The 22,558-nt window shown below is 37.9% G+C and overlaps 1 protein-coding gene and 1 long non-coding RNA gene across 7 annotated transcripts; one reads left to right on the top strand and one right to left on the bottom strand.

The window, feature by feature from the left end:
- Positions 1–323: 323 nt before the first annotated feature.
- On the bottom strand, positions 324–4,263 carry LOC131796043 (uncharacterized). Of its 5 annotated transcripts, XR_010717248.1 has the most exons (6): positions 4,070–4,263; positions 2,990–3,047; positions 1,941–2,051; positions 1,468–1,534; positions 1,050–1,116; positions 324–777 (listed from the first exon to the last, which is right to left on the bottom strand). It is a non-coding gene; the product is annotated as an uncharacterized lncRNA (long non-coding RNA). The 5 variants fall into 5 exon arrangements; XR_010717246.1 differs by having other exon boundaries at positions 1,468–2,051; XR_010717247.1 differs by lacking the exon at positions 1,468–1,534 and having other exon boundaries at positions 1,630–2,051.
- Positions 4,264–11,356: 7,093 nt separating this feature from the next.
- On the top strand, positions 11,357–15,724 carry LOC131796029 (uncharacterized). Of its 2 annotated transcripts, XM_059113682.2 has the most exons (4): positions 11,361–11,881; positions 12,059–12,221; positions 13,184–13,402; positions 14,066–15,723. In XM_059113682.2, the coding sequence occupies exons 1-4, from the start codon at positions 11,621–11,623 to the stop codon at positions 15,046–15,048; spliced, it is 1,626 nt and encodes a 541-aa protein (XP_058969665.2). In that variant the 5' UTR covers positions 11,361–11,620; the 3' UTR covers positions 15,049–15,723. The 2 variants fall into 2 exon arrangements, with proteins under 2 accessions (XP_058969664.2, XP_058969665.2); XM_059113681.2 differs by having other exon boundaries at positions 11,357–12,221; positions 14,066–15,724.
- Positions 15,725–22,558: the final 6,834 nt, after the last annotated feature.

Raw genomic sequence — 22,558 nt, 5'->3', positions numbered from 1 at the left:
AGTTTTGATGTTTCTTTCACCATTCTTGTTTTGTTTTGCTTTAAACACGAAACTACACTGTAATAGTGTTACCGTTTTTTAGTTTTTTTACCACACTTAAAGTTCATGACAACCTTACAGCGTGAAAACTTTAAAAAACTCGGGCAGTCCATTTACGAGTAAAGATAAAGAGACGTTTAAAAATCCATTAAAGATATTTAATTCTATTAGGAAATACTACCCGGACACAGAGGAGTATAGGTTGAATACATAAGTAATCACTCAAAAGTAAAGGTCACCTCTCGCATTCCTATTTCGAGGAGAGGATGTATTAATTGCTGCTCTTTAACAAAAAACAAAAACACGTTTCAAATCGGAAAATTGTTAGTTGGAAAGGAGGAAAAGGACACCGGTTGGTCTTATAATTAAGACATGCTAATAGGTATCTCCATGGAGCCTTTGATTATTTAGGCCAGTGTCGCCTTATGGCACAGTAAACGATACGAATATAAATAACTCTCTTTGTGCTCAGTAAGGAGTGTCTAAGAATTCTCGACCTTATGGGGTTCAATTTAAAGGCATGATGGGGAAGGGTGGACGGATTCACCCACGATTTTTAGCCTTCCTTTCAAGGATGATGTTTTTGATCTGAGATCCACAAAGCGTAACACAGAGATATTTAATATCTTTATTATGTCTCTAATAAATATTTAACTGGTACTAGATAGCTGAACCAACATTTTGAGCCTTTTCCTTGTCTTAGACTTTTTCGTTCTTCCTCTCACAATCTGAATTGAACTGGTAAAAAAAACAATGAGTTAGTCAGACAACCATTATTCTCTATGAACCCGTTTTAAATATACCGTATAACTCTTCGTTATGAAAAAATAACCCATTAAAATCTATGAGAGTTGAAAGTTTACCTCTCTCATAAATATTACAAAAAGGGATGGCTTCCCTGAAGGCCAGGTACTCAAAAAGAACTGTCACCAGTTTTCAAAATAACATCTCAATCATGCATAAAATACTCTTTATATACATCAAAGTATTTTTCTCTGAATAATTACTACCTTTGTCAATAGCACATTCATTGCTCTTGTACAAATCTCTGACTGGATATAAACGTCTTTGTTCAGTCTTGTTTTTTTTTTGATGTCGATGATAAAAAAAAATAAAGAAAAAGTATAAGAAAAATACAACCTCGATTAAATCTCTCTAAATATCTGATTTAAAAAAACTAGGTTGATTGTCAAGGACAAGGCAATAACGTGAACAGCTGACATACATTTCATTAAGTGGACACAACCGACAAACTGAACACCTGAACTTGAAGGACGTATTTCTCTTTGGAGTCGAACTGAAGAAGTTTTTTAACCTTTAATCAATGCATCAACAGATCTAATTTTAACTGTCAATCCAAAGTAAATTATGTGGGTGAAATTTGTCCTCTACAGTACATCATGTCTCTACTCAGAACAATTCTCTTACCCCTCCCTTATTGATTAAGTCTGAGATTGGTACTAGCGAATATTTGATGATGTAACTTTGAAGCAATCTGAAAAGCATTTATCAATACCAATATTATGCAATGGTTAGTCTGACAAGTGAACATGAGTATAAGATGTTATTGCTTAAAACAATTCTTCACACCTCAGTAACTATGTCACAGCATAATATACTGAAAAACTGCTTGATTGTTAAAGGACTATTGGTGTTATTGTTCATTCTTGATTCCTCATCCAGCAACAGAGCACCATGCACATCAATGCACATAGAAAAGGAAACAGTAATTTATAATCACTGGCAGCCTGAGTTTTAACCCAGCATTTTTATGCTAACATCAGTATGTAAATTCTCTAAACTATTCTCTATACATTTTCTAAGGTGCTGACAAGGAGAATTTGTTTAGCAATCAAGAGATTCTCCGGTTAGTGATCATTTCCTTTATTCTCATGACTTACATGAGTGATTCAGAGGTGATATTGTGAGGTGAAATAAGATGCTAATCACACTTAGGTGTCAAATGGTAAAGACACAACAAGCCACCAATGATGCCTGCAAACCTATTTTGGCTAAAGAGGTCACCAGAAGAGAAAAAACAAAACAATTAGTCGGATGAAAAAAAAAATTGTTTAAGATGGTGTCAAACATTAAATAATCATCCTTCCATCAACAGAAAACAGAACAAACTGTGAATAAGGTTTCCAATGGACAACTTGAACTGAAAAAGGTTTTTTTCTTTTTTGGTAACAATTAGTTCATACGTCAGCATGCATTCATTGAGATATGAAGCATGTGGGAGTTTGGAGAGTACGAAAGATGCGTAAAAGTTGCTCGAGGCATAGCCTAGAGCAACTCTTGAGTGCTCTCTAAACTTCCCAAGTGCTTCATATCTCAATGAACACACAGCTGACGTATGAACCAATTGTTTTAAAACATTTTCAACCCAATGGAAAACGTTTTTCTAGAGGAATATGTTTGCTGATGTCATGACCGTGCACAACAGGAATATGAAGCACCCTCGCGCAATTGAATTTGATTAGACAAATTTACTAGCTATGTTATAACACTTCCTGAACTTAATGTTTTTAGGAACCCAAAACTCATGCAAGATTTCTTTACCCAGCAAATTCAAAGCCCAGTTTCAAAAGCACAGGAATTGATAACCAACAAAGCTATCTTAGGTATGAGAAACATGTAACTTAAGCCTACTTTACAGTAAATGGTTACCAAAAGCAAACTCCAGTAAATAAATTTTAACTGGATGCAATCTCCAATGCAGAACCTCAGGTAAGGTCAGTCTGAACTCAAGCCAGGCGCCCACCCACCTGGAGCTTATTTGATTGCATGATATGAGAAGCCACCTGAAAATCATTTTGTACCTCTCGAAGAAAAAAGAAATCTCATTCACAGTGTATTTGACCTTCAAATCTCCAAAAGCGGTTTTTTACTATCCTTAATCAATCTGGAGAACCCAAGCTGGGTTCAAGTATTCATTCTAATAACTTACATGCAATCATTTTCAGGACTTTCATGATTCTAAAGATCTCAAACTTTAGGACATGCATCTGCAGGAGAAAAAAGAAAAAAATGATTTCAATACCATATTATGTCATTACAAGATATCAAAAATTGGTCCACTGAGCCTTCCTCCATCAAGGTAAGAAGGAATTGAAGTTTTTTCTTAGATGAACTCAAAGTCTGCTTTGAAATTTTAGATGCTTGAAAGAACTTAAGTTTTGAAAGTTCATAAATGAAATATGTACAACAGCAATAATGTTACTTTCCTCCATTTGCTACCACACAGTATATCAACATTATTTTTTGATGGTGTGTAATGCTTCTCTTTAAGCTCAAAGTTTTAAAATTTAAGTCGAGTTCTTGTCTCAGTAGTTTCTAACTTATGCAATCAATGCAAAATAGTGTAAGCTCAGCATATTTGAATAAAAACTTTCCTTGATTGCTCCCTTCACTCAGTTCCAAACCACAAAACATAAGAACAAACTATGCACAACTTGTCCAATGCTAGTCTCTGAAATATTGTCCCTCATGCCATTGCATATATCTTGGCTGTAAAATTACTGTACATCCTGGAGATAATTAGCACATGCTTAAAAGACTGTATTAGGTTGGATTTTGAGTCAGCTCCAGTCTGCTAAAGCTATTTTGCTGTTTTGGCAGATGAAGGTAGCATTCACTTTTTGTAGTTTCTTTCTTGACCATTAATTTGCGTGTTGGATAAGAGAATGGTTACACCAACTTGGCACCACACGACTGTTGGCCATTTATCATCATGTTAATTTATGGAATAATAAACAACACATTCATTCATTTTCCTCTTCTCTGTCCCATGGGACACTAGGTGACTTCAACATGGCACCAAGAGGACTGCAGGTAATTTACTGTGAACAATTGAGTTGAAAACATAAGTTGGCCACTGTAAAGGATAAAAAAACTGACGTTTTGAGCATTAGCCCTTTGTCAGAGCGAAATGTCAGCTTTTTTACCCTTTAAAAACTCAGGTTTACCCTTTAAAAACTCAGGTTTTCTTCTTTTTACTAATATGAACACATGAATATATTTCCCTTACCAAGACTCAAAAGAGGATAGGTCGAGGCTGACTCTTCCAGCTGTTATGAAGGTGTTAAGAGATCGAAATCTTAAAAATCTTATCAAGTCGTACGCTAAAAGATGGAATCATTCATCAGAAACTTACTTCAGGAGGAGAAAAAACCTTAAATATTCACTTTAAGTCGCTCCGCCATTTTCCCCTTTCATCACGGAATGCCGGGGAGCAAATCGTCACCCCTTCTGGGGGAGGGCCAGAATAACGGCTAATGATTGAGGCCCTTGGGGGACCTGTTCAAGAAAGTCTGAAATGCCAGGAAAGGCTGTTTGTTTGTCTGAGTCACGGCAGGGGTCTCAAATTCGTGACGTAATATGTGCGCAGCGCTATTGTCGCTCACAGTGTTTGCCTACCGTGTTTTCTTCTCAGGTAATTACGACAACAGCACTTTTGAATTTAAGGAGATGAAGATAACAGGTAGAAAGAGTGAAATAGTTTTTTAACTGAGACGATCATAAAATTTGAATTTCATTTTCCTGCACAGCCAAGGAATGGTTGAAACGAAAGTACAGAGATCATAAAACAGCAAAACTCTGTACGAATATAAAAATGTCCGAAAGAATTCACCAAAAAATAACACAATATCGCATCATCGCAAATTTTACGTTCCCTTGTACTGGTATTTGCCTTTATTAGAGTTAAGTTACATGAAAAAAAAACCCTCGCTTGTACCACCGTGGCCCTTATTTGACGCTCGTCCCTAAAGCTCGCTTTCACGTCCGCAAACCGTTCATTTGTCCTGATTGTAAATGTCTTTCTAGTGTAAAAATTGTCAAGTAATTAATAGCCCTATTGTGGACGTTTCCTTTTGCCTTTTCTTAAGGACAACAGACAGCATGAAAGAGGAGAGTCATAGGAACTAGCGATACGAAGAAGGTGGGCGAAACGCAGTTTCATTAAAAGAAGCTGTTGCTATTTATCGAGTATGGAGGTCAAAGACATCAAATGATTTACTAGAAACGATTAGCGTGCTCGATATTGATTATTTTCCAATTACGTGCGTCACACAAGATTAGCCCCCACATCCGGTGATTATATATTAGTGGCTTGACAGATTGATTGTAGTCGATAGTTGCCCCATTGTGTCTATGGTCACAGTACGTATGTAAAACACCGTACAATACATAAAGAGCAAAAAAGGCTTTTCCAGAGAGTATTTGATATCTTTCGAAGAAAACTACGTGACATTTAAACAAATCCTTTACTCCTTCCGGTTCGATGAATTTGATCACTGAAATACTCTCACACACCGGAGATCGCACGTAATACTTTGATGCTAAACTTACTAAATTTAGTAATAACAGACTTTGTACGTGATATGCTCGGCGTTCTTTCTTACCACGGCGAAAATTGTGTCTTTAAAGCTCAAGATTTCTCCGATCAAATTACGAGGCGAGTGGCTTTACTCATTACCTATCGTTATGCCCTCATGTGGCTCAACTTAATCTTACTTTACACGGATTTTCTATTTTACAGTCTATTATGCCATTACATTATCCACTCGACCCAATCACTAAGCCGCGTGCTAATACCCAGACAAAAGGCCAGTTGACATTCTTACGATAGTAAATGAGAGCCAACGTCAAAACACGCACTGAGTAGGAAGACGCAATGTTCATTGTAACTGCAGCGAAGACGATTCATAGAGGCTAATCGCATCGTATGACAAATGGGTTGTGGAACCAGCTCTCATCTTCCGAAAAGAAGTAGGTATTTGTCCCTAAGGTTATCTTTTGTGTAGATAAATCCAATTCGTCAAGACCACTGTGGTTCTGTTGTGGTGAGGCTGGTATTTTGCCTGAAAGCTGCGGTGGTTGTCAGCGCTGGATAAATTAAATCAGAGAATTATGGCTCGATAAATTAGTTCGATACTCACTGAATCATTCCCTTGCGTGAGGTACATTTTGTGAAAATTAATGGCCTACAGCGTTTAGAGTCTAAAGCCACTGAGCAAAGACTCGGCAATTACTAACTTTTACGGCGTTTGGACACGTTTTCACTTCTTGGTTAGTGTATAGCCTAACCACAATTTTCTGCTCTTAGTTTATTGATGCTCGATCAACGGCATATTTATCATGAAAAAGTTAATTTGTATTTGACCGAGCAATCAAGGCTAATATAAAGAAAGAGTGAGTTAATTTAGTTTCATAGTATAAAATTATGATATTCGTTCATTTCCGCATGAAACAATTAATCTTTCAAGCAAATGTTTAGCGATATATTGAGATAACTGGCAGAAGTATTTGTATGAGGAATTTTGAACAATTTTTGACTGTCGCGATCGAAGGTGATATTTCGGGAAACTTTTAGTGTAAGATTTGTATTGTAGATATTGATATTTGCTTTCCCGCGGGTTCTGGCAACGGAGAGAAGTCATAAACCCTCAAAGACACATGCAACATTCACACTCGAGCTTGATTACGTATATTTCCACTCAGCTACCGCATCTCCAGTCATACTGGACCTGAATTTTGACTATAATTTACGTTTAAATTATTTGAAACATTTCTCAACTAATACGCATAATCTCTTAACAACTTTCTGTTTGTCTACCGCCATAACAACCGAAGAAACATCAATTTTATTTGCTCTGAAAGCAAACAAATCCCGGCGCCGGTCTTCCTCCGTTTCCGAGTCTGCCTGCTTTTAACTTGTAGTACAATCAGATGCAAAACGATCTGTTTAAGTGAAGATAATTCATCGAAGATACTATAAAGAAGAAATTCAAGGCTAATATATTACCTTGTAAACCTTAATAGAGTAATTTTATGAATTTTGGGGGCAATCAATCTTGGTATTTCGTCAAGTCAGTATAACTTAATGCTTGCCTTCGGCTTTGTCTTTTAAGTGATATCCGAAAGCTCGTTGGAAATGCTTTAGGTTTATTTCAATAATACATTTTTCTCATGATGCTAATAATATTTGGAGACAATCTCGTTTATTGTTTGTAGATCCAAAACGATTCTTAAAGTTTGAACTGATTTTGGTGATCGATGTTGGTATCGGTGTTGCAGACTGAATTAACTTTTCAGTTCGGCTCCACAGAGTTTCCCGTTTAAAGGGAGGTCTCAAGATATTTCAACACTTTTTTTTGCCATAATCATCGATGTATATATGAAAATTAAAAGTTGGGGCCTTTTGGAAGTTGTTTTCTTAACTGAACAAGGGAAATTACTACTTGGATGCGCAAACAGCCATGATGATTAACACACCCACCCCTCCCCACATCACATTCCAAAAAAAAAAAAAAAAAGAAACTTAAGAAAAAATTTGAGAAAAATGTCGGAACTACGTTCGTATATATTTTGGTATCCTGCTGTAGTAAAAAAAAAAAAAAAAAAAAAGAGCGTATGTATACGATGATAAAAGAGAAGATAACCCACGCTTCGACACTTGCTCTACTTGACAATTAATCAGGAGTGCTGTGACCAGTATTGTCGTCAAATCATCGCCCTATCACAACAAAATATTCCAAAAATAATTGAAGTTTATAGCTATTAACACTTATGATGGAGTCTACGATGTTTTATTTCCGTTCATTTAAGTTTATTACTACTAGAGTCATGTTTCAACGTAGAATTCGTTCTCTTCGTTCTTCATTTGGAACCAAGTAACTCTACATTTAAAAACAATTAGGTCAGTCTTTGCAAGAAAAATCGTGTACATCACATTCATCAGAGTTAGTCATCAGAAGTTTCACGCCAATTCGGAATCTCGTTTTGCCCGGCTCCGGCATCAAAGCTTCACTTTTTCATGCCGTCATTACAACCCAGCTTCAGAATTTCATATCCGCTTTCGTATCCGCCTATTACCGTAGAGCTCTGCATCTGACGTGGAGTGAAACGCCACATGCAGTCTTTTGTGTCAAAGTTAATAAGCTGTAAACGGATTAGAGGTATAAGGTCATTACACTTGCGAAAAAAAAAATTAATTGCAGCCACTTGGTCTTTCAAATTTACGTCATTTAGCCCGGAAAGTAGTTCGTAAAAAAAGATTAACAAATAACAACTTTAGGAAGTGTCATTTGCTGCGATTACTTGATCTGACTGAGTATCGTTTGACAACTTTTCAATGATGTGATTGGTTTAGATAATGGTCCAGTGACAAGATGGTTAATGGTCCAGTGACAAGATTTCTGGCTACTATCTTACCAATTTAGAGTCTGACTGAAGGATCTTTTGAATTTAGGAAGTAATCAATTTTGAGATGGTGGCTAGTAATGATACTAGTTATAGTTCTCACTAGAGCTGCCCCCGCCCTACAGTACCATTTTCTTTTGTTTTTTTTTTTAGTTGGGCTTGTTGTTTACAGTTGTGTAATTTTTCTGTTATGTTGTTACGGAATTGTGGCTCAATACTTTGGTTTTAGTAATTTTGGATCTCAAAATACTACAAGTGTACAAAATGTAGTTTTGCGAAGTGCTTGGGATGTTTTTTTTGCTGTAATTTACAATTACAACCAGTAATTTCCTTTCTTTGACTACTGTTTACTTTCAGTTGTGCTGCGAGTCCTTCGCGCCCAATAACAGACTTGCCTCTGACAAATCCAGAAATTGCCGAGTCTTTCGGCTTTGTGCAATAAGCTTGATTTGCGGCGGACAAATCGGAGTTAACCGAGTCTTTCGGTCAAAATGCTAAACTTACACCGTCTTCTGAGCATCGGTGAAATTATTTCTGTATTAACTTCTGTATAACACAAATGAGTCAAGACAGCTTTTAAGCACAAAACAGCACTCTTCGCGCCTTTCACACTTTGATGGTCGCGTGGACTCCGACCGAAGAAACTCTAAAACTCTGAGAATAATCCAACATCAAAGCAAACGAGTTAGAAGCTCAACTTTTTCATGTATTTGATATCTGGTTATACTTTAATTATGCTGCAAGTTCTTTGCTTTAAGTTCTCACGTTAGCTGACTGAGCTGTGGACCCTCCGCCGCCTTCGATTGAGACTTCACACAACCGTTTCTCTTTTGACGGATTCTGATCACCTTTTAAACTCAAAACTACCTTTAATTGTTAGAAAGATGCTATACACAATTACCGTTGGACTTGGAAACGCTTCTCGACGCGGACGCTTAACTCGAAATCTCGACAAGGACAAAGCTCGTGTCAAAGACGCCGATCCCAAAAGTCCTCGCGCGCGTGTCTTTTTGCTGGCCGCCCATGACCATTTGCGGGAAAAACGTTGATACCTTGCGGCCGTGCAAGCGATCAAATCGAGATTTTTTCTGGTTATGATCTACCGAAAATACCTACATTCTCTCTTCTCAAGTCTTCCTCTATATTACGCGGGGAGTCCTAAGGTGCCTCCTCGGGTTTTTGGCCCTCTGAGGCCAAAAAACCCTGCGGGGCCAATAAACATTCTTCGGTCTTGCAAAATATCTGAAAGCTCGTTAAAAAAATGCATAAGTTTAATTTTCTTGAGTGATATACTCTCTCAGCATGTGATATTGTGAGACGATCTCCTGTTTGATAGTAGACGTTACAACTGAAATGTGAATTAAGTTCTTAATCGTTGCTTTTCTAGTCGAACAGATTGAACAATGAAAGGGGAGGGGGGACTTTCGGGCCGGTCATTTACGCGAGGTCTAACCCAAACCACGGTTTTACACAATCAGTGAGTCTCAGGCTTTCTTTATAGGAGTATTGATTTGATGAAATAAATGTCTTTCCATTGTTAGCTCTCGGCCCTCTTGACATTGGTCACAAGAATAAATGTTCAGATAAAAGGTTCCGCAAAATTGAGGATTGTTTAGGACGCGGTTTTGCCACATAAAGACTAAACTTTGTTTAAATAATCAGACCAACAGACGGTTTGCATAAGAGGTTTTCTTTCTCACCAGAGTATTTAAGGCTTGAGGTGCCAAAGGGAGAGATCAGAACAATTTGAGAACTATGTTGGCTTAAACTTTGGTAAATATTTTAAGTAAATCACAAAGTAGCGCCCGGAGTCATGAAATTCAATTAAGTCTTTACTCAGTCTGCTACAAATTTTGGAAACTACAAATGAGACAAAATTTAAATATTATGGAAATTTTTACCTTAGAAAACAAAATAGGGAAACAAGGAACCATTCCTAAAAAATTTCGGTCAAGTGGTGAGCCTTCACTTCTGCAGAAGTATCCCGACTTACGGACGCCAGAAAGTCTAGTTTTTTTTTCTTTTTAATCATGAAATGATAAACGAGAAGATAAAACCATGGCACGTGTCGGCCCTTGTTACATGTTCGACCTTTATCAATACCAAAACAAGACCTTGGAAAATTGTTGCGCATCAAAATATACTTAACTAAGCAGCTGTAAATGGATTTAAGTTGGAAGTTTCAATTACAGTGGTGTTGTCGATCTATTTTTCGGCGATATATTAAACCCAAATGGATAATATTGTTGATAGATGTGATCTCGTCGTTCTTCATTTCGTGTAACTTGCCAATCATTCGCCTTCCCACAGGCACACCGAAGAATCGATTCCAAAAATCATTGACAATACAGTTATAGTTTTTGTCCCTATTCTTGCCAATTCAAAAATGTTCCCAGCTGTTCCATACTAGTCAATCTCCTGGTCCTATTTCACAGTTTTAAGCATCTCTTCTGTACCCATGTAAATAAACATCTAGCTCGTATATTTCAAACCAGCTTTTAAGCGATGCCACTAAGGGCTGTACTCGACTCACACTGTATCTTAAGTGCTTTAAAACTGAGTTTGTGCGTATCTGTCATTTATTCTTTAACTTTCATCGCAAACGATTTAAAGCTCTCGTGTTCCTCAAGTTAGAGCTTATTACGGCTCAGTGCCAAACCCCAAGAGTCTGCCGCAGAATCTAACCTCTGTTCAAGACCAAATTACCTTTAAAATTTAAAAGGCCAGCACATACCAAAAATATTCAACACACTGAGAATTATCTTTATTCCATAACGTGAAATTAAATCAGTGTTTAAAAGCCTCTTGACGCTGTATTGTCTATTGCAGATTCAAGTGTAATGGCTCGTGCGTTCATGCTTTAGTAGTGTTTGAGTATCTCCGTGTTATCTAATCACACAATTAGGATAAAAGCTTTAATGGTGGTTCAGATGCTTTCAGGATAAAATGGATGATGGTTTTGAAATAGTGCTGGAGAAAATTACAAACACTTTCATTAGGATTGAATTACTCAGCACCTTAAAAACCTTACTACAAACAGGAATAACAAATCATTTTTAATCAGAAAAAGTTTTTTTTTTCGGCTCCCAAAAGCCTAGAATCTCTTATCTGAACACTGCAATACTAACCAAGCGTTTGAGACATGCATGTAACCTTATCATTTAAACTGAAGGCGGAGTTAAATAGATGTCCATTCTGGAGTTCAGCTTTGCTCATTGGACAGATTTGCAGGTACCAGTATTGCTATCATCGATTTATAAGTAAGTGAGCATCTTGAGTAAGGGCCTTGGTTCAGTTACTCGCTGGTGCCACGAATTTTACCTTTGGTAGAACGTCAAGCACTTTGCTTAGTTTTGCTGTTCAGTTTGTTGCCCTCATGGCGTACCTTCGCAGGCAGCCGTTAAACACCTTGTGTTTTGCGGAGTTATCCCGATCATCTGCCAATGTGTTGAGGCTACGACGTTTGCCAGCTCTTAGTCTGCCGAAGTCCTGCTCTCGGAAGCGGTTGCTCCACACCTCGAGGTTTGTGAGAACCACACAATTTGCTTTTGGAGCTCGGCATAAAAGCTGCCGTATCTCATCGGGGCGAATAGCAAAAGCTTTACGTTCATCATTAACCGGTCAGCGGAAACATCGAGTAAGTAGTCGTGCCGATGTCAATTCAACTGATCGACCTTTGTTAAACCTTAAGCAAATCGTTACCCCACGAGCAGGGCAGAATGACCTTATCAGTGGTGGTCCTTTCGTGGATAACCTGTTTGAAAAGTCCCTCGCTCTTAGAGTTACTGATGAGATGACTATGACCATTTTCCAGCCGTTTATCGTGCCAGAGACCACCTCATCTCCGATCAAAAGGGCGTTCACCAGCTCTTGCCGTCATGACAGTGATTTAGGTGATGTGGCACACCCTCTCACACGCAGCATTGGGAAGTCCAACGTGGAATCTTCTTTTGATCTTACTTACTCTCTGGATGAGGGTGAGTACACTGTGTCATTTAGAGGGCTTCATCCAGAGTTTGGCCACTGTCCTAACTGTTATTGAGTCCCTGAATCCTCAAGTAGTCTCGAATGCTCTTTATATTAGTTGCACAACAACGGACGTTTTGCATTAGCTCAATGTCAGCAGAACTGAATGCTAAGCTAATACTAGTTTTTGTGACATTAAGTTTTGTTACGTGTCGTCCTCTGCTCTCTACTCAGTCAATTCCAGTCATAAAATATATATTGCCAATATATCTCTAAGGGCCAAGTACTTTTTTGAAAGAGGCAGTTCAAGCATCTTATCATACCTGTGAAGGTGCTTCAGTTAATTGTTTTTTCAATTTATTTTCTGATCAAGTTCACGACGTACGCCAACAAACTGATTACCACGAGCCGCGTGGTATTCGTCGTAACCGATAACGGTTAACTATTAGATGATGTCATCATCAAATCTGCCACTTTATCTTTGAATATATTGGCAGCAGTCGCCCGATAGGAAGGCAGTTTCGGAGCTGAGCTTTGTACCAAGGTTCTTCCGGATTTTTTTTTTTTTAACAAGGGCAAGGAAGGATTACTTTACTGATTTAGAAAGTGACTTCCTCCTCATTGTTATCCGACTACGAAAAAAATTGCGAAGTCCAGGTCAAATAGCGCTCGTTTTGAGATGCCTACGCTTTTCTATCTTCGTACAATCTGGAATTTTGGGATTGGACTGAGTGCGAATTATCATCATTTTCGATCTCACGCTTTTAACATGCAATCCATTGTCTTTCGATACTCTGGAATAACGCAACTTCGCCTAATATGCCCTTTATACCTGTATACGAACCATTGATATGTGTTTGATTTTTTATTTTTTTATTTATACTAACATTATTTGCCGTATTTGTAGACTGATAGCTAAAGATTCCTTATTCCAATATTTCTCCATGAACTTCATTACACATCTCTCCGACAGAAACTCGCGCCCAGTCCCAAGTGACAGTAGCGGCCCAACAGCGAGCAGAAGCTGCGTATAGACGACAGCGCATGGCACAGGAAAGAGAGCAGACTGCTGTTTTACGGGCTGAAATGGAGGTTGAGCGGGCTCGCATGCTGAAGGAAATGACTGGTGGAAGCAGAAGACCTTCATACTGTTTAGAACTAGAAAATCTGAAGGAAGAGGCACCCGATGATGGTGGGTTTTTTTTCATATTTGAAGTAGCATCGTCACCAGTTACAGAACTTTCGCCTTTCTTTTACCCAATCCGTTACAAAAATTAGTTAATCACTGGAAGAGGCAGTAATGGCGGTGATGCTTTTTTTTTTTTTAATTCCAACAGCATCATTGCCAATTAGAGGAAAAAAAAACAGGAAAGAAAGCCAATCGTGATTTAATCACACCTCTCCTGTCGTTTTCCCGGGCTGCAAGCGAATTAACAGGAATTTACTTTGAATTCTCATTCGCTGTTTGTGATATTAAGTTATTTCTGATTAGTTGTAGCGATTTATTTCAAATTGGGTTCTAAGTGCTCCATCGAAATGCGCTGAAACCAAGCTTTTACTACACTCCTCATCCTTGTTACAGAAGACGTTGTCTTTTACTCTTCAATCGCGTAAATCTGCCTAATATTCATTTTGAGCAAGCTTTTCAACCGGTTCTTCCCCAATTTTACACGGGAAGTAGTTTTGTCGCAAGAAATTGGTAATACATTTCCCAAATTGCTCGTAGGACGCTTGAGTAAAAACCCGGTTCAGCTTCACACCGCTTCTCTCCTTGCATACAAATATCGCTGTAGTGGCCCAGAGGTTATAATTTGTTTTTACTTAAGAATCGGCTGTATTATCTCTTTGATTGCAGTGCGTAAAAACCTGGAGGAATGTCTTAAAGATTATTCCATCATTGAGGAAAGAAATGCACGAAATTCGCTGCCCAATGAATACCCAAAGTCTGCATTTATAATGAGAAGTGAATCAAGGGATGAGACAGATGCTGACCAAAATACTCGACATCAAGCCCAAGAGAGCGACGAAAATGGAAATTTGGAGAGACGGAGTATTACAGAGGAGAGCAGTAATAAAGAACTTCGTCTTACCGTTGAAAAACAGCCTTCGTTACAAACTGGAAAAGATGACTTACCTCAAGCGTTCCTTAGCAGTGTTCACATTAAGGAAAACGAGCAGACCCGAGGATATTCGGGTGATGAAAAGCCCCGACGACGCTCGGGAGTGGATCAGATCCTGGCTCTGAGAGGTAATAACGAGAAAACCATGGAAGAAACCTCCCACGAAATCGATGGATCACACAAACTAAAGAGAAGTGAAGAAGTATCGGCTGTTCACGATTCAGATACAAGTCAGGATCAAACTTTTGGAAAAAGAGTGGACGATTTTAGAGATGTTACGGCGATCATTAAGGATGATTCCGCGGCTATGAGTGGTGAAAATTTAACGGCGCAGGATGATACTACTAAGATAACGAGTCCTGATGGATCAGTTCCAACAGAACAGATACCTAATGATGTAAACTATGCTAGTAGTGGCACCCATTCGGTCGCAGTTACTGAAAATTGGAACAAAGAGCATACAAGCATAGAAACCAAAGATACGAGCGATGAAGGCGAACATCATCAACAAGAAGAAAGCGAAAACGCCGCAAACGGTACTGAACGGAGTCAAACAATGATCAAGGCGTCCACAGGTCTGGATCCAGAGAAAATGGAGAGCAGTCATGCGGATATTGCGAGTGAGAATGGTGATGGAAAGGTGGCGACAGAAAATGATAAAAATGAACAGTTTGATCAGCTACGAGAGACCACACTTGAAGAAAAATTAACATCATAAAACAATAGGTGGAAGAACATAACCTTCTTGGTCGCCCGAATCTTATGCCTGCTTAGTTAAGAGAAGGACAACAAGTTTCTCAGAACAGGAAGTAGTAAAAGAAAAGTGACACCCCTACAAACTTCTCACCTTCTCTAAGTTGCCGTCTACGGTTATTGCGAATGAAATATTTGAAGAGGCTTGACGACTAGGAGTCGATCATTTAAAAAGCAGTTAGCGTTAATCTAAAACAACTGAACATTCTTAACTCGGTTTTGATTTCTCTTGTATGAAAATGTACATACGTAAGGGCTAACGTTCTCTGGAATTTTATCTTAGTGTAGATCAAACCTGAAGAAAGCAAAGTGTAGCAGGGCTCGAGAAGTGTGCCAAAAATGTATTTTAATCACTGGTTAGATTAACTGTATTTTGAACAAAACCATTTCAGATATCTCACTGCGAACAGGCCGTTATGGCCCTGTGGGAAGACAATTTCATAAAATAAATACGTAGAGATAACTCGTTATCATGAAGGAAAAGAGGAAATTAAATGATTAGAACATTGAAACGAGGTTCCACTTCGTTGCGAAGAATGTAAAGGATATTTGTATATTTAAATTTCCGAGCAATTGAGAGAAATTTCTCGTTAGCTTTTCCAGAGATATGATGTATTAAACAACTACAAAAAAACTCCTGGCTGCTAGAATTTTGCACTGACTTCATGTAATGAAAATTGGAAGGATTATATGATTACATGAGGACGATATTAGCTTTGAATTCCATTTTTCAAAAGAAGCTATTGTCCATATCACCATGCATATTTTATGTATAATCTTTCTCTCTGTCAGTGGGCGCTTTTTCTCTTACCGTATGCTAATAGCCCATCACAGATCACTGGAAATGCATCTTATTTGATGCATTCTCTTCATAGAAATCAAGGTACCGGTAGCAATTTACAAAGAAAATAACATCTTGAAGACTGTCATGTGACCTCTGAGGGAAAACCAAAACAACGAGGCGCATCAAATCTATTTGATTAAATGTCGCGTGTCAGACGCTTTGTCGGAAAGACCGACGAATGAGCAGACGGGAGAAAATTTGCATGGGTTAGCGCCACACCCCCCCCCCCCCCATGGTTTTTTCTTTCTTTTAGTTTTCCCCTCTTTTCCGCTCGTTCTCACAAATTGACAACGAGAAACTGGCGATAGTATACCATGCTATAAAATTTCATAGATATCGTTGATTTTCTGTCCTCCACAGATGGAGCCGCGAGGTTTTTGAATGTTTTTATCACATCAGGTTAGATTGATCATACATGCCGGCGGGGCCATAACACTTGATAATACAACGGTCTCCCGTACACACTTCATTTATATGTCGGCGATGTCCTTTGAAGTACGAAGCCTGCACCAAAATTAATCATTTTTATTCCAGGTGATGCAATTGATATCCTGACGATAAAAAAGACATTTCATGTTTACTTTTTTTAAATGTTGAAGATTTTTCGTTTTTCGAAGCAGCTTATCCTCGCATAACTACTTACAAAACGGACCTAGTGTGGTGAGAGCCCATTCCCTTATCGCAGAGCAACCGCAAAACATTTATTCTTCGCCTACGGCACTGATGGTCAGCCACCGAAAAATACCCTGGGGGAATCCTTAGGAGTAAGTTTTATTTGAAAGAAAGCGCGCAAACAACATCGAAGCTTGGGTAAATGTCCCTGAAATCTCATCGGTGACAACAGAGCGATACCTTATTACAGAGCCTGGTTTTGGTCTTTGCAGACGTTTCTGGAGACAAACGTTATGGAAATGCATGGCCAAGTTGGTCATGCATCAACAATTTGTCGTAGGCCCTGGGGAGATCTGTTCATTCGTCTTTGTTATTAATTTTTGGATTCTTCTTTATTTCTATTCACTACGCCAGGAGGTCTGCCAGAGCTGTTAGACAACTTCTTTTCTTAATCCTTTTATTTGTTAGAAAAAATTGTGACGGCCTGGTGTTCCATTTCGAGAAGAAAAGAGGAAAAGCTATCTTTAGGTTTCTGCTCCAAGCAATACACTTTACTATTTTTCCGAGGACAGATTAGAATTCACAAAAAACTAGAATTTCTTATGTCCCTTCATTCATCTTGTTACAGTCTTGTTGTCAAGAGAAACGCACCCAGATGTAAAAAAATTCACGGAATCATGAATTCATCCACAGAGACTTAATCAGTTTTTTTCGTTCTGAGGAGAATTAAACACACAGAACCTGTGATTTCATTCATTATTCAGAAGACAAAACCATTTCCAATCTTGTTCTTCTCCAGAGCTTGTCAAACTTTACTGATAACAATGTCAAAACAATCTTCCTTTTTTTTTTTTTTTTTTTTTCATATTTTTCTCTGTCAGAGAATGTGACCAAAATAAGGAGCAATCGAAGCAACAGCTCATCAAGAATTCTGTTTTCTTTCTGTTTTCTTTCATACTCTATTGCTAAACTTCAATTAAGGCTGCACACAATGCATCCGATATGCAACTGGTTTGTTGATTTTAACATTCATCATTCCCTATCGCCGCAAGCATTAATCGAATTTTTATTTAACTGATGAGAATAATTTATTGTTCATGGGCTTTTTCATCTCGGTTACCAACTGATGCGACGATTATTGCCTAATTGCGCTGAAAGATAGAGGAACAGTCCGATCACAGTAAATTTGAGCATAGTGAAGGTAAGAAATAGAGAAGAACCCTACCGACATATGAAGCAAAGTAAGTTTTATAGCAAAAATTTAAATACGCTCTCGTGATTCGAATGGCAGATGGCGTAGCATAACGATGAGGTTTTTTTGTTTTGTTTTTCTTTCCTTCCTTTAAGTTTCATAATACACAGACTGAAAGTGAATAGCATTTTTATAATGTTATAGTTGATCAACCAATCCAATCCTAATAACATGACGGATATGGTTGAAGATAAGAGTCACCTTGCACGAAATATTTGTTTTAAAGCAAGGAGACTTCGAAGGTAGAGGCAGATAGTTTGTTATTTTCTCGCTGCTTTTCTCGTTGTAACTCCGATCGTTTGAAGCCATCCGAATCCTTTCACAAGGAAAAAAAGAAGTAATAATAATAACAATAATAATAATAATAATAATAATAATAGTGATAATAAGAAACATGGACCGTCTCACAACCTGCTCCTGCGTAGTTGAAAGGAAGGTGTTTTAAAATATTTTCATTTAGGTCTGCTTACTCTCATTAAAATCGAATCAAGTCTTGTCGCGGAAACGTTCGATAGGTATTTTTATGGGTATATTTCAGTAGGAATGGTGGGGGGGGGGGGGGTCTACAAATCACAGAAGCTGCAGTATAAATACTGTAAGAAAGTGGTGAGAGAGAGAGGTCAGTTTTAACACAGCCCTCCTGTTTCAGACTAGAAAACTGTTTCCGGTGGCATACTAAGTGTCCATGTTCACAAGTAGATTGTGGTTAGAAATACAAAAATTGGTGACATACGAGCCATATCTCCCTGAAAAGTCGACATCAACAAGAAAAGCGTCGAGTAAAAAAAAAAAAACAAAACAAAACAAAAAACTCAGACGCTAAACAGTGATATGCTTTCCTTATGTTTACATTTTATTCTCTGAAGTCTTGAAGAAAATGTTGTATATTCGTGCACCTTTTATACTCTATTCTCTAAGAACCTGTCAGGAATACTGAACAAAATGTGATGAAACAGAAGGCATTGTGGGAAGAAAAACAAGATGCATGTTTGTCGTTTCCGCTTTCCTTCATTTCTTATGGAGTTTATGGTATTTACGAACAGAAAAACCAGTTGACTTTTGCATATTAACTTTGCAGTTTGTCAGATGTAAGTTTTACTATTTCTTAAGGTTACAAGGATGCCTAGAGGTCTTTTAAAAATATTTGAAAGCGCACTTACATATGCCACCTCTTAAACGCACTCAGAAAGAGGCACCTAGAAAAACCACAATGAAATTAATAAAATGAAATATTACAAATATTACAACCACGATGAAATATTAATTAACGTCGCCCTCGAATAAACGCCGCAGCATGATGCGGCGTTTATTCGAATAATGGACTCAAAAGGCACACAGCGATCATTGCTTCGATCGCAGAGGGAAATTTTGTGTGAACCAGACACAAATCCTTTTCAATGTATTATACCTGATGTCGAGGAGGCATATCTGTCATTAGATATTTATTCACTTTGTGTATTGCAATAATATTAACATGCAAATTGTGAAATTGAGAACAATACAAAAAATGACTTTTTATAGACTAGCACCAAAACATGCTTCTGTTTTTTAAAATTAAAATGGTCAGTTAGCATACTATTGTTTGCAAGAAATAAATTGGATTTCAAATAAACACCACCCTCGAAAAAATGCCGCGCTCGAATCACGAAAAATTTAATAAACGCCGCGGCGTTTAATCGAATAAACACGGTAAGCGATGTCGGTACACAAACGGATGTGATACGTCAACACCACTACCTCCTTTAAGGATTCAGCTAAAACCACCAGCTACGTAGATTATACTTGGCTCGAACATCTAATGGGGTGCGCCTTTCATAGAGGACAGAGTGGAGTCTGATACAAGCCATTTTTACTCTCGTTTCGCGTAAGTGTGAATTTTATTATATACAGTGGTTTGATGTCTCTGTTTTAAAAAGTTTACTCTTTTCTGAACATGTACATTTAAAAAAAACCATGGAATGCATTTCGGGGCATGTGAGTTGACCATCACATAAGTTGTCGTCGGAATGCCGCATAAAACAAGACAAAACGTCTTTCCATCAAGTTTCCTAACAAAAAAATCGATCATATGGAAGGAAAATGTAGGTAGTATTAGTTCCTTACATATGAAAGTCTGTAGCCGTCGTTAATCTTGGAGTCAATGTGCAAGTCAGTTTGCTTTTCAATTCAATTTTTCGAATGTAAAGTTGACCACATTTGATAATTTCATCTCATCTATATTGTAATATACATTGTGTCGTAAATTGTTATTGGGAGTTCAACTTTTTTGGCTCGTGTCGGAAATGTTCATGAACAGTTTCGTGGCTTCCTTGTTGACGCAATGTCGGCTTACTAGCGCCCTTTCATACTCTCTACAAGGTTGCTCTCGGAGGTTACCCTTGACAGCTGTTGACCATGTGAAAAATTTCTATTACGCCCCACACTCTTCAACGGGTGAAATGGTAAAAAAGAGTACTCTTTGACAAAAAAGGGTACCTAAGAAAAGAAACTGGATTTAAATAGAAAAGAATTCTGAATTAGTCTGGTTGTAAACAATAATTTCTGTCTGCATGAAGTGTTAACACGATAAGCTAAGATTCCAAAAACTTGCAAATTCGATAATTGGCTTAGGTTTGTGGACGGTAGAAGTGTTGAGTTTTGTGACGCGATTATTACAGAATGAAAAACTTGCGACCCCGAAAACGACCGATATTATATAGAACTTCCGTTTTTTTCCCTTTTGACTAACTAAGATCTACCCGTCTTACAGACATAACTTTACAAGCAATTATATCAAACGAGATTTTAAAACAACGTTAGGTTTCAAATATCATTCCGATCTTGTATAATAATGACAGGAGGTGTTTGAAATGTGCAACACACATTTTCCAACCATTTCGACATCTGACTGACTTCTTCCAATACTCTTTCTGCTTACCAACAAAATAAATTCACAAAAGTGAGGTTCAGTGAATCAAAAAAAGAACAGTAGACGCATGCCACTTGTAGTTTGCAATATAGATGACCCCTATGAATAAAGACGGCTTAACCTTACAAATATCGACTTTCCCGGTCACTGCGGGGTCTAGCTGCCCTATGTCAGCATGTGACAGGGTAACCTTCGCTCTAATCACGAATGGAATGACTTTGGATTAAAAACTATTTGTTATATTTCAGAAATCTGCATTCTAGAACATGTCCAATCAGTTACAATTGTTTTAACGTATCGTTTTAGAATATGGCTATTGGAAAAGATAACAGGAAATAAAAAAGATGGTCCGGCCTCTTTTTCACTCATGTTCGTAACAAGTAATAAAAGCAGACCTAGTCGAAAATCTGGCGTGTCTATCGCATGTTTGGGGTGGTCAACCATTTCCTCGACCTTCCCGGTCGACCAACACAACAAAAACACCATCCATTTCTTTCTTTTTTCTTATTGAGTAAAAGTGTTGTATTTCTGTTTCCTAGTCGAAAATCTGGCGTGTCTATCGCATGTTTGGGGTGGTCAACCATTTCCTCGACCTTCCCGGTTAACCCACACAACAAAAACACCATCCATTTCTTTCTTTTTTCTTATTGAGTAAAAGTGTTGTATTTGTGTTGTTGTGCGGAAGGATAGCCTGGCTAATCGAGTCCGTCGGAACTCTTAGATAGATAACTAAAATTTGTCAACAAGGAATTATCAATTTTATTTGCAAGCAATTTTAAGATAGCTCTGAACCTCCATATCAAAACAAGACGAATCATGGCAAGACAAAGCTCGATGTGCTGATCGCAATTCGATGATAAATAATGGGAGGTACCAGACCAGTTTTCAAGCTACAAACGCATTTACGTATCAACGAATGTCTCCAAGAGATGGTTTCGTTGATATGGTGACCTTGCAGTCGTTCTTGGATAGAGTGTTGCGTGACTTCCTAAGTCATAGTTCGTTTAAGGCGGGAGATAATAACTAACTTAAGTATCCAAGCTAACAGCCTAAACTAACCGCCTGGATCAGTGTTGGGAGACCCTTTTAATTGAACGAATTTTGTTGTCAGGGAATAGGTCGCAAAGGAAATTATTTATTAAAAGTCCGGATATTACATTATGATTTATAATATTTTACTTTTGTTATAATTATTTCAGTACCGAAAAATGATCACTTGTTAGGTAATGATTGGATTATTGTGATACCAATTAAAGGGAGCAAGCGATATGGATCCATATCAAACAATCAGTTTTTAGCATGACGAGACCATTTTGAGTGACCTTCGTGAGCGTGATCACGCAAACAGTGATGGCATCGATCTCCTTTAAAAGGAAAGCGTTTTAAACAATAGGAGGGAATTCGACAGACCGATATTTTTAATATAATGAAGGGTTCACGAAATCCAGCCTCTTAATGCCTCTGTTTAGACCGAACAAGTAGTTTTTGCACTAAGATTTCTTGAGTTGAAAAAATAATGAAGTGGAAAGAATTTTTTGCAGTTTCTATTGTGAATAAATGCTTAGGGATGCACGTTAGGGTAAACATTAAGTATTTGAAAACTTAAAGAGTACACTCAAAGATAACTCTTAAAAAATCCATTAGCCGACTGTTTCAAAAGTCTTCTATTTTCGAGTTAAAGAATCTCCCTTATCTCTTATGGAATCCAAAATCCTTCACGTATTGTCATAATCCCAGACAATGATCCCGGATTAATATAAGATTTTTTATGTAAATATTATCCGTCTCGTTTGTGATTTGACAACGTGATTCCTTCGTCAATATCGGAAAGGAAGCTTTTATTAAAAACCCCGAGTGTT

Source organism: Pocillopora verrucosa, chromosome 4 (assembly GCF_036669915.1).
Source record: "Pocillopora verrucosa isolate sample1 chromosome 4, ASM3666991v2, whole genome shotgun sequence".
NCBI classification, from domain to species: domain Eukaryota; kingdom Metazoa; phylum Cnidaria; class Anthozoa; order Scleractinia; family Pocilloporidae; genus Pocillopora; species Pocillopora verrucosa.
Note: the sequence above shows the minus strand (reverse complement) of the source record. Positions and strands in the feature narration are given on the sequence as shown.

Excerpts from the sequence above, each read along its gene's own strand:
- LOC131796029 (XM_059113681.2), top strand. The coding sequence starts at position 11,621 with ATGGCGTACCTTCGCAGGCAGCCGTTAAACACCTTGTGTTTTGCGGAG. Across the intron at positions 12,222-13,183 it reads TACTTACTCTCTGGATGAGG|AAACTCGCGCCCAGTCCCAA; the intron begins GTGAGTACACTG and ends TCTCTCCGACAG. Across the intron at positions 13,403-14,065 it reads GGAAGAGGCACCCGATGATG|TGCGTAAAAACCTGGAGGAA; the intron begins GTGGGTTTTTTT and ends CTTTGATTGCAG.